General features: G+C 35.6%; 1 protein-coding gene across 2 annotated transcripts in view; it reads right to left on the bottom strand.

Moving 5' to 3' along the window:
* Lmbrd1 (LMBR1 domain containing 1) overlaps window positions 1-16,124 on the bottom strand; it is a 114,236-nt gene that overhangs the window by 32,722 nt on the left and 65,390 nt on the right. For both annotated transcript variants that reach the window (XM_074080471.1, XM_020159302.2), the window contains exons 7-8: window positions 15,094-15,167; window positions 2,072-2,197 (exon numbers count right to left, since the gene is read on the bottom strand). In XM_074080471.1, the coding sequence (XP_073936572.1) occupies window positions 2,072-2,197; window positions 15,094-15,167 (200 nt within the window). The remainder of the gene's footprint in view (window positions 1-2,071; window positions 2,198-15,093; window positions 15,168-16,124) is intronic.

The raw sequence follows: 16,124 nt of genomic DNA, 5'->3' as shown, positions 1-16,124 counted from the left end.
TGATGTGCGATAAACATCTTTATATAACTGGGTACAAATCTATACATTTAATCCATATAGATACATATGAACTGCTAGGTTAAACTTTAGTTATTAAAAGGCACATGTAATAACATTCCATTTTCCATAAAAAGCTCTGTACCTTATATTCCCACAAGCGGTTTACTGATCCCTAAATTCTCATCACTACTTCACATAGGTAATAACTAAAAAAATTTCCAAAGAATAAAAATGTATGTATTGAGCTGTTCTAATTTTCATGCCTTACTAGGGTTACTAGTGATCCTGGGTTTCATACTGAAAGTCCCATGTCTAGAAATCATCTCAGTCCCAGGTAAACTGGGGCACTTGGTCAACCTGATCACTACTTGGCTGAAGCATAATTTCATATAGTTTCCCCTTTAGAGAACTAACTTTGGGAGCTATTGTTTCTGGGTGCTGCTTATCCTTTTTCTTCCTAGCTTAATGATCTCTTTACATATCACCTTCACTGCAGTTACTCCCCCATTATTGTTGGTCTTTAACTTTCATTTAGGTGCCCTTTTCTAGTCCATAAATTTCACATCATAAAACTTTTAAAGTCATAAAGCTCTGAATTAGCACCTAGGTTTTATGTCTTTTTTAGAAAAGTCTTAACATCAAGGCAATTTTTTACTTTCTATTAAGTATTTTATAAACTTTTATACTTGGTTTGAATTCAGAATCCAGTTTAATGTGATATGAGATTTTATGTAAATTTCATTTTTTCAGAAACTTCACCTAAACTTGTTAAAAAACAAAAAAACTTCCATCTCTGTAATACTTTATCTTCCCAATTAGGAATTGATGAAGTTCACCATTTCTTTGAGTCTTCTATTATAATATTTAGTTAACTTTTATAATTTCCACCAGGAAGATCTTGACATTCCTTATAGTTTGTGCTATTATGAATATATATCCTCCAACTGTTTAACAATTTTTGGTTTTTTTTGTGGTACTGGGGCTTGAACTCGGGGCCTTCACCTTCAGCCACTCCACCAGCCCTATTTTTGTGAAGGGTTTTTCAAGATAGGGTCTTGCGGAACTATTTGTGGGCTGGCTTTGAACCATGAGCCTCCTGATCTCTGCCTCCTGAGTAGGGGGCGTGAGCCACTGGCGCCCAGCTAACAATTTTTATGTTTGAATCTAGACATTTTGAAGAGCTCATACTGGTTCTACTAGTTTATCAGTTGTCAATTTTAATTGTGTTGGTAGACAATATCTATAAACATCAAAGATTATTTTTGCTGTTTTTCTCCCTTTCTCCCAACATTTCTATCTAAATTTTTTCTTATCTGAGTAGGATCCCCAGGAATATGCTAAAGAGTGGCAATGATACTGACATTACATTTGTCAAATACTCTCTGGCATCTATTAAGAAGCTCATATTTCTCATTTAATCTCAATATATCAAACTACTGCAATTTATTTTGTATCATCTTTGCATTTCTGAGATACACCGAGCTTGATCATTATGAAGTACTCTTTTATTTCAGCATAGGTTTTGAATTACTAATATTTTTATTTACATTAATAAATTTGCCTCTACCTCATATAAAAGATAGTATGTGTGCTGTTATTCCCTGATTTCTTTATCAGGATCATACTAGCTTACTAGAATAATTCAGAAAGCTTACCATTTTTCCTAATCCTTAAATAATATAATCTGAAGATGATAAAGGAAGAAAAATGTGGAATGCATTTTAGAAGTAAATTTAATTGGCAAGATTACATAAATCTTTATATCGTTCAACTATACTCAAAATTTGAACACAAGCAATATAGTGAACTATGATGTCACACAACTTAGAGCTAGCAAGGTCCAGTTTTGCTTTTTGGTTGTTAGAAACTTACACAATTTTCAAATTGCCAGTGTTCTATGTTATACAGAAGACAAATTTTTAAAAATACAAACATGGTTCTTGAAATACCTGTTGCAAAATATTCAAACAATATAATAACTATGTGTTTGCCAATGTTGAAGTGACATCAGAAGGTATCTCAAAGATAAAGTAATTTTCAGATTCCCAATTACAACAAAACACCAGCTCACTTTTGATTTAATCGTTTGAATGTGTTGCTCCACTTCTTCAATGTCTTCAGTATTTTCTAAACGTTCGTAAGTAGCACTTCTAGTACCTTTTATCAGATTTAAAGGTAATGCTGACATGCCATAGGCCTAAAAGAAACAACATTGAAATGTTTTAATAAAGCTCTTTCAAGACATTATATGCAAATTTCAAGTAAAATATATCCTTTAGAGTGAACAACAGTGGAAGAAGTCACTGAAGAACATGGTATATGGGAATGCACCATCATATTGTCTCAATTTTTATTTCACACTTACTTTTATGTACTTGTAGCATTAACTATTTCTCAAAGACCAAATTACACACTTAATGTAAAGATATTTATCAAAATAATAAGTTAAACCTTCAGGTTAATCAGGTTCAGAAAGTGTGAATTAGCAAAAGCAATTTGAAAACAAAAATAATTTTCTCCATGTAAACCTTTAGAAAAAAGTAAGTAGTTTAATATATACATGGTATTTTAAAAGTATACCAATTATCTATATGTATAGTTTATTTAAAATTCTATAGATTTATAACCAATCTTTTTGCTAAGTATTTAAATAGCTTCCAAGAAATAATTTTTAGCTATTAAGCAGCATTAAGAATAAATGGACTACTGTGAATACTACTCAATTCCATATTCTGGTCTCTAATGGCGATTTTTCTTTTGGTGGTATTGGGGCTTGAACTCAGGGCCTCACACTTGCAAGGCAGGCACTCTACCATTTGAGTCATTCCACCAGGCCTGTTTTGTGTTGAGTATTTTTGAGATAGGGTCTCAAGAACTATTTTCTCAGGCTGGCTCTGAACCACGATCCTCCTGATCTCTGACTCCTGAGTAGCTAGGATTACAGGCTTGAATCACTGATCCCTAGTCCAAATGACATTTTTTTTATTATAACTATTAGCATAGCACTAAATGGCATTTGCCATGTGGCCCTTACTCAGAAACATTATTGGCCTTAAATCCTTAGAAGAAGCACTGACAACTATTACTTCCTGGTTACAGTAACAGGCTTTTGGTAAAATTTTACAGCTTTCACATTTTTCTTCAGAGCACACAATAAAACTACTTTACCCACTCTCCCCTGTAGTTAGGGCCATAAGATTGAGGTCACTACAATCAATGTGGTAGTGGTAAATGTCACTTCTTAGGCTTATCCCCATTCTGTACTGAATGGGTTAGAATCCCTTGACTTCAGTAGTCAACACTGTTTCCCTAGGAATCTTTTGGTCTTGTCAGTATTAGTGGCAGTCTTTATTTAGAGTCGCTGTCAAATATTAGGTCATTTAATTTTCTTGACTGGTCTGCTGGTGTCACTTTCTGAAAACCCTTTTTCTATTGTTTCTAATGTGTTCTCACTCTAACATCCAAGTCAGATTATGTCATTCTTCTAGTTAATATCCTCTAAGTTTCTCCAGGACTGAAAGAGGTATTTTTCACAGAGTTCTCCTAGGAGTTCCTAGGATTCTAGGAAGGGCCTCTTGGACCAATACAGAAGGTAAGAAGGCAGCCATACAGTGACCTGCTACTACTTTAACTAGAGAGATTCAACGCATACATATATAGATATAAATATGAAATTTCATAAGATTTTTTGTTAAAGTTTACTGTTTTTTTTTTTTTTCAATGACAGGTAGGATTATTGGTCTTGTGACTAGACACAATTAATGCAATCCTGGACACTTACCAGCTTGTCAACTTTATCTCATGTCTAACAATTTTTTTTACCATTCTTTAAACACTTCAATTTTATACTACTTCACTCTTAGCCAGCATCAACACTTTAATACATAGTCTGCCCTGCCCCATAATACTACCTACTTACTCTAGTTCATTGGAAAATACCAATGACACTCAGGCCTCACTTTAATTACACTATATCTGAGAAACCTTTCTTGATTTGTAAATGTGCCTTGCTTATGATAAAAACATTATTGGTCTGAACACTTTTGTTAAATCACTAGAACTGCCAAATTTGACTAATCTGACTTCTAAGCCGGTCCAGTAACAATGACAGTAGTATATTCTATATATGTAGTATGTCTATGTACACACACACGTACATATACATAATATTACACAGTATTAGTGATATGTTGGTATATTAGGAGTAGGTCCCAATTTTTTCTTTTACCTTTAATCCAAGAACAAACACTTATTAAATTAATAAAATAATTCTTCTAAGAAAATAATATTTGACCAAAAATCTTTTAAGAAGAGCGAACTCTTAATTAATATGAAATTATTTCCTTTCATGGAAATGGTATATTTATTAGAAGAGTTAAACAGAAATCCTTAAGTAATGTAAAATATTTTATAAAATAAAAATATGCCCTTGGTAACAACTTGTCAGAACATGAGATCAAAATACAGTATCTTTTTCTGAAGTTTTAATTGTCTGAAGACTGCAAATAAAGTAACTACTGTTTGGCTACCAAGCTTTTAGCCTACTTTTAGATTACATGTTTAAGTTTCAATGATTATTTGAAGACTTAACTGTAATACTTAGATTTTAATAAACATTTGCAAAACATTAAAGACTTTAAATAACAACCTTTTGAATTTAACCTCAGGCTTCTTTAAAATATATATATATTTTAAAGAATACACACACACACACACAAAAACACTACCTTTTCAGAAACAAAATTTTTATTGCTTACTACTGCCCTCAAGTGGCTTTCTAAAAAATCAACAAGGCTAAAAGATGGCATGCACAGTAGTTTAAAAACACTTCTAGGTTGGTCACAATTGCCTCCAATTTTATTTATTTGATTTCCAAGAATAAATCACCAACAAAAATGTTCAAAAATCATACATATAGCCATAAATATTTCTTGCATAAATAAATAGTGTATGAACAAAAAAAAAAAAAAACCTTATAAGTAAATAATTATGTCAGAAGCCCAAACAGGAGGTATACAGTGAATTAGAAGCCAGTTCCGATCGCCTAGGGTCCACAAGGAAGAGGTCTCATGGAAGCTTGAAGATGCCAGGTGAAGCCTATAAGAAGCAAACAGAGGGCTTCTCCTCTATAATCAGCTATTACTTAGGAGTTTTTTAAGTACCCCAAGAAGTAGGAAATCACCATCCTTTTTAATTTGTTCTAAAAGAATCTGCCCACACAATCAGTCCATGAAACAGACAGAGAAGCACAGTTGTTGCAAATGAAGAGACAAAAATGCTAATTTGCACAGACATAATTTATCACCTATAAAACTACAATGAATATATTAAGACTATTATAAAATAATTTCCTATATGTAAAGCTTACCAGTGAGAAGGCATTAGCACCAACAAGCCTTGTATAGCACAAATGAAAAGTGTATAATACACAGAGAGGATGTCAAAAGTGTCTGATACCCAGCTGTATTTGATTGCTATTGTTACAATAACCAATTACTCCAAATTTAGGGCTACAGAGTAACAGCACCTTATTTTCTGATAGTTCTTAGAGCCTGAAGTCCAGAATGAGGATTACAGGGCTGGAAGCATAGTATCAGCAGGGTTGGTTCCTTCTAGAGGTTTCAGGGGAGAATCCATTTTCTTGCCTCAATAAGCTGTTAGACGCTGTTGACACTCCTGGGGTTGTAGCCACGTAATTCACTCTATGTTCTCATCTCCTTCTTTTCTGTCCTCAATCATCCCTCTGCCTTTTTTTTTTTTTTTTAAATAAAGACACCTGTAATTCTTTAGGGTCCATTAGATAATCCAGCACAGTGCCCCCATCTCAAGACCCTTAGATCGGTAAAATGCCTTTGCCATGTAAAGTAACATCCACAGATCCCAGGGATTAGAACGTGGATATCTCTGGGGCTTTTACTCAGGTATCACAACAGCTTCAAATCTCACTGAGGCACGCATGGGAAACACTCACGATGCTTCTCACAGCAGCATGCTGAAATATCCCAGAAACAGGAACTGTCCACAGCCTACTTTTTAAAAAACTGCCGGTGTAGGGGGGTAACCTGTCCCTTTTCTTGAAATACTTGTTCTGGACTGATCTGTGTGCTTCTAAAATTCACAAGTTGAAACTTAGTCACTCACATGACCAGTATTAGGAGATAGAGCCTTTGGGAAGTATCAGGTCATGAGGACTCAGAATTAGAGCCCTTATAAAAAGACCCTAGAGGTGTGTCTCCTCACTTCTATCATGTGAGGGAACCTGGAGAAAATATGGCTATCTATTAACTGGGGCCTTACTGGATGCTGAGGTTTCTGGCACCTTGATCCCAGACTTTTAACACTCAAAACTGTGAAAAATAAGTTTTCACCTGAAACTGTGAAAAAATTGTTTATAAGCCACCTAGTTTATCAGATTTTGTTACAGCAGCCTAAAAGGACTAAGACAAGTAGTATAATTGGGACCCCAGTCAGTAGCAGACAGGCACACCAAACTCACTAGCTGTCTTCCTACTTATAGGACAAAAGAACCAATTAGGAAAGGTTTCTGAAATGGAAGGAACAACGAATGCACAAAGCTTGCTGCAAGAAGAGCAGGTCAGGGTTTCGGGAATGGCAGGTTTTTACAGAGCACAAGGTTTATTCCTACATTTCTCCCAACTCAACAAACTCTTTATTCAATTGCCAGGACTTTGGCTTATAGAATGGATCTCAGTAAAGAGCCATTTGACTTGATCATGGTAGAAACAAAAGTTAGATAGATGGAATCATTTATGGTGAATTGAATCTAGAACAGTTTGCACCAGTCATTGACTTGTGCTGGAGATGGCTGTGTCCACCAGGCAGGACTCACGGGGTTTCCTTCCCCTGCCTTTCGTATATGGGATGGCATCCACACCATGGCCCTGTAACCATGCAGCAGTGGGCTTCTTTTTTCCAGAGACCACTGGTGTGGGGAGGGCTCCTCTTACCTTCATTAGGAGAGAGGAGTTTACAGAAAGGTCCAGCCATAGAGGCATAGAGGTCCCTGCACACAGGAAAGCAGGCTGAGAGCAAGCAGGGTTCCCAACAGCTCAGGACAGGGTCTAATCTCAGTTTAAAGTGAATGCTGCTATTCACACGTGACAAACAGTAACAAATAACCGTGTTCTCAGACTGAAGCCTGGAGGTGGTCAGGGAGGTTGAGTTGCTAGACCTATAGCCAGAGACATGATCTGAGATCCCAGAAGGCTAAGAACTGAAAACATTAATCAAGAATTTAAAGGCAGTGCCGTGCCCAGGATTTGTTAGTGTCAGGACATATCATTACGACCCCCCCAACACCATTGTTGCTTCTAGAACTTCCGACCCAGAGCCACGGATGCTGAGGGAGGTTTCTGCAGGGTAAACTGAGCCCACCCACCTGGAGGTTCACATCCAATTCCAAAGCAAGTCCTGCTAGTTCCACCTGTAGGACAAGCCCAAAACTGTTCAGTACCAGTTGAGTGCAAGTCAAGATCTCCCACCAGGAGCCACACAAAGGCCACAGGGCACTTCCTCAACAGCAGCCTATCCTGGGCCCACAGTGCCCCTTGTGGCCTCAGACACAGACTTGTGAAGTTAGAAAAGGTGTGAAAGTAGATCCAAGACCAGAAACTGGATTTGGAAAGGCCTTGAGAAAACAAAATCACAGAAGACTACAGAGTGCATCTGTATCCAGAGGCCAAGTTCTGGAGGCTGAGAATTCCAAGATGATAATAACATTTCCTATTTAAATATGAGAATATATATTCCTCCTTTACCTTTTACTTTACCTAGAATGATGGTTTCCAACACACAAGTCTTAGATTTATTGCTAAGAGCCAACACAAACCAGGACACGTAGCCTCCCCCATTTTTGTAAAATATAAGGACATACATGGTGTTACAAGCAATGAAACAATGTAACAAGTACTAAAGACTTTCTTGATTCAAATGTGTGTGTGTGTGTGTGTGTGTGTGTATTTTTTTTCTCACATTTAACAGTAAAATTTGGATACACCTTGGCATTGCAGGTATCTTACAACATTGGCTAGTCAAAAGTCAAGACATAATTACCTGCATATTCACAAATTTGGTCACAGTAGGTTATATTATAGTCAACTTCAGTTGAGTTACATGCATTCTTGGTATAAATACTCATTTTAATGGCCTCTATGTCTTATAAGACAGTACTATGATTTGATATTTAAACAAAGAGTTAACACGTAAGGAGAAAGACAAAGCATAAATAGAAAAGCAAATATTCATTGGAACGACAAGCATAATTCTAGATTCTTTTTGCAAAGCAATAGCAATAGTCAAGTGCTTTGTGTGCTTAAGAAGACGAGATACTCAAATAGATGCAATATTGCATTTTTCCACTTAGGCATAAGCAAAGAATTGCTATTCAAATGGCAAAACAAGAAGCAAAAAAACAACTTGAATTTACAGAATGGTGTCATAGCCGCCTCAAAGTAAATCCTAGAGACAGGAGTAAAGCACTCAAGAAAAGCTGCATCATCAATTCTCAACAGCAAAAAAGACAATACTGTGTAATAAAACATGGACATCAATAACCAGTTCAAAAAGTAATTCAGAATTTTTACACTCCAGATGTGCAGTTTTAGGAATACCTTTCAAATTTATTTCACTCCTATTTTTCTTGCAATATAAGCAGAGAGTTACGTGATTATTTAAAAGTATCTATATAAGACCAATAAATATCTCTAACTAAATATACAATAAAAATTATAAGTGATAAAAAAGTATTGTCAGGGATTTTTTTCCTTATAATCATACAAAAAAATGGTGCATCTTACCATCAGTGGCAGAGACTCAAAGAAATATGGTACCACATGGAATGTGACAAGTATGACTTTTAAAGGGAGTTTGTTTCCTCTTTCTCTACTCTCTACTGTGTGAAGAAACATTGAGAACTCAGACAGCCATCTGCAAACTAGGAAGTGGGCTCTCACCAAGAGAGCCTTATTTACTAACTAGCTTACTAACAGCTTGATGTCTGCTGTTTAAGCTACCCAATCCATGGTATACTTGTGTGTGTTATACAAGATCAAACTAAGACATGGGGGCATGACAAACACATGGGGGCATGACAAACTTCTAATAGAAACATTAAATGTTTTATTCTATACTTGAATCTTTAAGTTATCACTTTAATTTCATTTAATCTATTTTATTTACATTTTATATTAAATGTGGATAGATTAATGATATATTTATAATTTATTAACATCTCAAGAGGACATATTTAAAGTTTTATTGATATGGTGTAGAATAAAAAGTTTAGCTATCTTGTTCCTGTAGGTACTTCACTGGCCCAGATGATACATTTTGCATGGAAACATTATTATTTAACATTTCCCCACTTGGTGGCATCAAAAAAATTAAAATATCTACACCGATATTTGTGCCTAGAGATTTTACTTTTTTAACTTTAAAGTTAAAGATTACTTTTTAATTTAAGCTTAAAACAATAGGGAAGCTAACAGTTTGACATTCTTTTTTTCTGAAAACCAAGGGCCCAATTATTTGGCTATTCTTAAGATATGCACAGTAGTCAGAATCTCAGAAAAATTTAAATAATCAATTAGTTTCTCAATTATATAGTAACACATATCTAAGAAACCCACACTTGACTAAAACATAAAGTACAAAAGTACCTCTAACTTCAGTTAAAAAATTAGTTACAAGTTCTATAGCAGACATGATTTTCCATTTAGATACTTCTACATATTCAGGGTCAAAGTACTCTTAAGCATTAGTTTCTCATTATGGGTACTTTAGTTAAAATTAAATCTCTTGTAGACAAGAGTATTTACTCATGAGTATTTACTATACTCTTATGATCTACCCAGTGAAGAGTCCAATTCTCAAGATTTTTAATAAGTTAGGAGAAAACTTTGTATTCCAACTTCAAGCAAACATAATAATTAGCACTATTAATTACCTATTTACAATAAACTATCTATCAATAAATGGTTTGACTTTCAATTAATTTTATTAGAACTTGCATAAGTTTTTCAAGTAACTTTTACTAAAGTTTGAGTTAAATATTGGTCCACTTTTTACAGATGAGGAAGTTAGGAATCAGATATTAGACTTCATACAAAGACTCACGCACATGTCTACGGCTCAGGTATGCCTTCCACAGGGCCCCCTCAAACAGGATCTCATCTAAACTACCTTGTCTCCCTCTATGCACACTATAGGTATTAAAATAGGCCAAACCATAGTTTAGTAGCAAAATATTTTCTTATTAAGCTTTGAGGATACTTGCATGATATGTATCTATCCATGCCTTCCCAACTATGAATATCTCTGAATAATTCACATTCTCACTGACCATAATATACAGCAAGCCTATCTTATTCATGGATTTATTATATGCAGTTTTGACCACGTGTGGTTAAAAATCAAAAGAAAGTTGGGTTCTGGTGGCTCACAACTGTAATCCTAGCTATTCAGGAGGCAGAGGTCAGGAAGATCACAGTTCAAAGTCAGTCCCGAGCAATTGAAAATACCTAACACAAAACAGTACTGGTGCAATAACTTAAGTGGTAGAGTGCCTGCTTAGCAAGTGTGAGGCCTAGAGTTCAAACTCCATTACCACACACCCACACACACACACACAAAAGAAATTTTAATAACAAAAGTTTAAATTCCTACATGCATTGAGCAGCTCAGTTGATCAGGAGAAACTCCCAGTCTAGTTTGTCTGTTGTGTTTAAACTGTTGTGTGATCTGCTGAGTGCTTCCCTGTCCTTAATATTATGAAAATCTGCCTCCCAAAAAGCAAGACAAAAGTTCAGGGACTTAGCTGAAGACATAAAATGAAAGCTTTAGACTTGTTGCAAGGCCACACTCCCTGTCTTTCACAGAAGTTAGGCAGCATTATGGGAAAAATGAATCAATTATCTGCAGCACATTCATGGCTCCTCCTCAACAGTGGACTCTTTGGAACCAGAGACCTGTGATACCAAGAGTCTACTGCCCTTGTTCTGACATCTGGTTACTTCTCACCACTTTGATCCACATGAAACTGTGAATATTTAAGATAATAATGATTATTCAGTGAGTGGTCAAAAAGACTTAGTAGGTCATTTGATCAAATCACTACAACTTTCTCTCTTAAATACTTTCACTATAAAATAAAAATGAAGAAATTTAGATGATAAAGTAGGTGAAGGGACCCATGAACTTGAAATTCACATTTAAGCCTCTGCACCAAGTGCATGATTTTATTGCTTATCTGCTTAAAGAACACATATAAGCCAGGAGTGGTGGTGCCTGTCTATAATCCTAGCTACTCTGAAGGGGAGACAGAAGAATCACAAGATCAAGGCCAGTCTGAGCAAAGTTAGTGAGACCCTATCTTAAAAACAAGGACTAGAGATGTAGTTCAAGTATAAAGCACTTCCCTAGCAACCATGAGGTACTGGGTTCCATCCCCAGTACCTCACAAAAATAATATATATGCGTGCGTGTGTGTGTGTGTGTGTGTGTGTGTGTGTATGTATAGATATGTATCTCCTAGGAAGAGTGATCCTGGAATCTTGGTCTTAGGTCTTAAGACCTACATATTCTGCAACATTTCTAGTGCCTTTATGGTTTCCAATCTGTCTTAGTATAAGTTCCTCTGGTTGTTTTATAAGTATCTTTAAGCCTAGCCCTCTCTACTCTAGAAAAATAAACCTTCTATAAGCATATCTTAACTACCTCAATGATTATTATATTTGGTTTAGTTGATTACATTTTAATTTGAATACTATAAAACACTATATTAGTTTAAAATTTTTCTCTCTATACTAACTGTTAGGTCCCTGACATTCTTGGGGCGGGCGGAAGGACCCGAGGCTACACCTTAAAACCAGACCCCTTGATTTATGACTGCTTGTTTCTTCCTGCTGATTGTTTCTCGGCTTGCAAAACAACTCAGGAACTTCCAGTTACTCAACTAGCCAGGCATGTCGACCTGTTCCATCTGGTGATCGCAGATAATCAGAGACCAGAGACTCTCTCCCTCCCCCATGGCTCGGCCCCTCCTATAAAGCCCACTACCCAATTCACCCAAGTCACTGCTCCCTGATCTCAGGGCGGGGGTGGGGGCAGCCCTGCAGTCTGGACTAATAAATCTTTCCTTTCCACATGTGGCGTGGTCTTAATTTGGCAGTACCTTACACTAACACTACCTACAGGGAAGCTCTCTTCCAAATAGTTTTAGTAACTTTACTTAGTTTTTTCCATTCCCATTCCCCACTCCTATAGCTTATTTAATTCAGAGCTGCCATATCAGTACCCTTAAAATGACTGCCATATCCCATTGCTTTTCCATTCAAAAGGCTTCCATTAGAAGCCTTCCAATGGCTTCTAATTTCAATCAGAATAAAACTGGAAACCTTAACCAACGTCTATAAGGCTCAGTTAGCCATGAGTGATAGGTAAATCAGGATTACAGATGAGGAGACAGGGAAATTATATTATTCTAATAAATATTAAAATGGGCCAGACTCAGATATTAAAACAGATTTAAAAAGAAGGTAAAAACTAAAAAACCAGAGCAACTGGTCACCTTCCTCCATACCTTGTAGATGTTAAGTTACAAGTACAGGGCTGTTTGCATTCCAGGGCTATCTGCATCACTTTTCTCTTTGAAATGTTAAGCTCCAAGGCTCCTTGGATGGGTAGCGGGACAAAAAGAATAAAAGACATGTCTAACAAATGAAGTTCTAAAGCACACCTTTTGTTCCTGTGACCTGAATTGGCCTGGATGACACTAACCTGTTTTAGAACCCATCTTAGCTTCCCAGATGAATTATCTTTGACCACATGTATTCCCTCAGCTCTCCAAAAGTATAAGACTAAGAGATGAGGACCAGCATTTTGAGTCTTTACTCAAAAGACTCATGCATGGGGAACAGGAAATGTTTTTCCCTTTTTCATTTTTCCCCATTTTTATCCTATTGCACTAAATCCTTTCCTAATAAACATTACTATTATTTTTTACTACATTTGTAGGTCTTGCCTAAACTCTTCTCTGGCCAGACATAAGAACCAAGTTACTTACCAGTGCTAAACTTTCTGGTAACAGCTCCACATGACATGGCATCTCACCAACTCTCATCTAAACTTTTTCCTCTCTTCCCCTCCTTAACTAAGTTCCAGCAACAATGGCCTTGTCTCTCCTTGTTATTTTCTGAGTACAGCATATATGGGTTCACCTTGGATCTTTGCACTTAAGTTCTCTGTCACAGCTTTAAAATGTTAGAGAAGTCACTCCTGACCTTGACAGTAGCATCATCCTCCACTGCTATCTATCTCCTTTGCTGTCTTATTTTTCCTCCATTGCATCTACTTGACCATTGGGAGATAATTCTCCATTGTTCATTTCCATACATTTTTGCAAGCCAAGCACTAACTGTTCTCTTTTTTTTCCTCCCTCTGTTTTCAAGTATGTTTGTATAGCGAATAGCCTTGGTAGATACAGATGGCATCTTCCTCCAGCAGGCAGGAGGAAAGGCAGGCATGATTACTGTCCATATAAAAAATTCACCTTCCCTAAAGCTCTTCTACAATGCACCAACTATATGCGAGCTTCCTCTGGTTCTATTCAACCAATCACTGGGATTCAGACTCAAGAAACCTGCACAAGAAAATGTCAATCCTATTGCTAGTGCTATTGCTAATAATAAAGGTTTTCATCTCTGACTCACAAGTCTTACATCTTTCCTCATAATCCCTAATGTGTCTGGCTACTATTAGGGTAAAATTCTAGACCTTTTCTATCTTAGATTTTTATAGTGATGTTACATATCAGTTTTTCTCTTTTTCCATTTGTTTCTCCTAACTAATCTTTCAACTCCCTATCTCCTCATTTCCCTATAATTATCAAAGCACTTTATAAACATCATCACTTGACCTTTAAAAGTTCTAAAGCATTTTCTATGTCCATATAATCTGGAAGACACTGACCCAGAGAGGTTAAAAGACAAACCCAAATTAGCAAAACAAATTAGTTATAGAAATAGCAATTAAAGCTCCAGATCTAACTCCTGATATGTTATTAATTTGTGAGGCCTTCTTAAAAGACAAATAACTGACATGCTGTACATATTATTTCTGTGAGTTGGAAAAATAATCACTCACTAATGTCAGATGACAAATGCCTTATTGCTAACACATAAAAACACAAAATGGCAATGAGTAATAAAACCGAGTACCCATATAAGCTCCTGAAAGATAACAAAATGGTTTCTTTTATTATAAATCATGACACATGAATGATCATGTAGCAAGCTAAATTTTGCTCTTATACTAACAGCCCATTTTTTAAATGCCTAAATAAAGACATACTGGGAAAACATCCCCAAACAATACCCTTATATACATTATTTTCATCTTTGCAAGAATCAAAAATGCTCTAAACATAAACTTCATTAATGTGAAAAGATTCTAGATTATTTTAATGCTAATTGTACAACTGAGTTGGGAGGAAGGGGATGTAAAAAGAAAAAAGAAGCATTTATTTTTGACTTTTCCTTCCTAATTTGAGCAAAAACTCAAAGAATAGTTCTATGTCTGTCAATCCTTTGTAATTCACACTTTGCCACTTCCAGAAACACTTGAATAAAAACAGAAAACAAAATGTCAAAGGGTATAATATTAAAAATTCTACATACTAGAAAAGTATTGAGCTATATAAAATATCTGATTTTAAAAACTCTATCACCAAATAAGATAAATCTACTGAATTAGTAACAGATATTGACCTGTGGCTCAGAATTCTGCTTACTTATACATCAGTAAATCTATTAATGTATAAGTATATAATCACCTTCAAGGTGCACAAGTCTTATAACTTATTTCTAATATTAAATTTCACAAATACAAATAACTATTTTATTAAAATGATTATTTTAATAGTTAAAACTTTACCATCCTTTTAAGTAAAAATATTGAAGATTGAAAGAGAAAACTAAAATATTAAAGAGGAAAATAGTTGCATAGATTACTAACATAAAAAAGTTGCCTTATAAGGCGATTCTTTAATTTGAACTGAATTATCATCATTATACTTACTGTGTAAGTTATAGCTGCCAACATTCCAATCAAGGTCAGAGAACTAATGGAAAATGACAAGGCAGCTAAACCATCTGTAAAGAAGGAAAAACTCTGTTAAAAAACGTACATACATGGGCTGGCAGAGTAACTCAAAGGGTAGCAAGCATGAAGCCCTGAGTTTAGATCCCAGTACTGCCACATAAATAAATAATATATATATACACTACTCAAATGTTTATATTCATCAAATAAGTATGGAATAGAAAAACTTAAGACTGCTTAGATAATCTGAAGGAATAAAACAGATACATATTACCATGTCTTTGCAGTGCTGAGTAGAGAGAAGGGTTTTTAAAAGGCTCTTCATAAATTGATTTATTGATCTTTCAGATTAGCTAAGATTTCCTTCCCATCAACTCTTAAAATTAAGAGGAAAATTAATGTTTCATTATTGGGCCTAATTATTGCTCCCAAACTGATAAAAAGATTGCCTGGCCTTTCTCAATAGCAGACCTTATAAACAGCAATATATAGGAAAGCCACTGACCTTACGTCCTTCTCCCTTCTCTCAATCTTATTTTTTCTTTCTTTTTGTTCTCCCCCCCCCATTTTTATTAACATATATAAATTATACAGGGTATCTGCTGTGAAAATTCCAAAAAGCCTTCTACAGTACATTGATTAGATCACCTACTCCATCATCCCAACCCCCTACCCCCACTCCCCATTCCCTATCCCACTTAGAGCAATTACAAGAGGTTTTATCATTCTATTGCCTGTATGTATATGAAGCCCATCAAACCTATTCCTTCCCCTTTATCTCCTTCTTTCACCCCCCCTTCACACAAGTACCCCCCCCACACACACATGCTGTACCTGTCTTTCATTATTAATTCCAAAGTCAATGTTTAAAGGGGTTTCTCAATGTATCCCAGCTGTGAACATGCTTTACTTTGGTCAGTTCAACCGTCCTCTCCATCTTGATACTTCCAATTTCTTTTTTCTTAATTTTCAAGTAAGTTTCTAATATTTAAGTAAGTCTTTAAATT

This window comes from Castor canadensis, chromosome 1 (genome assembly GCF_047511655.1).
Source record: "Castor canadensis chromosome 1, mCasCan1.hap1v2, whole genome shotgun sequence".
In the NCBI taxonomy this organism is placed as follows: domain Eukaryota; kingdom Metazoa; phylum Chordata; class Mammalia; order Rodentia; family Castoridae; genus Castor; species Castor canadensis.
This window is presented reverse-complemented; position numbering and strand designations above follow the sequence as displayed.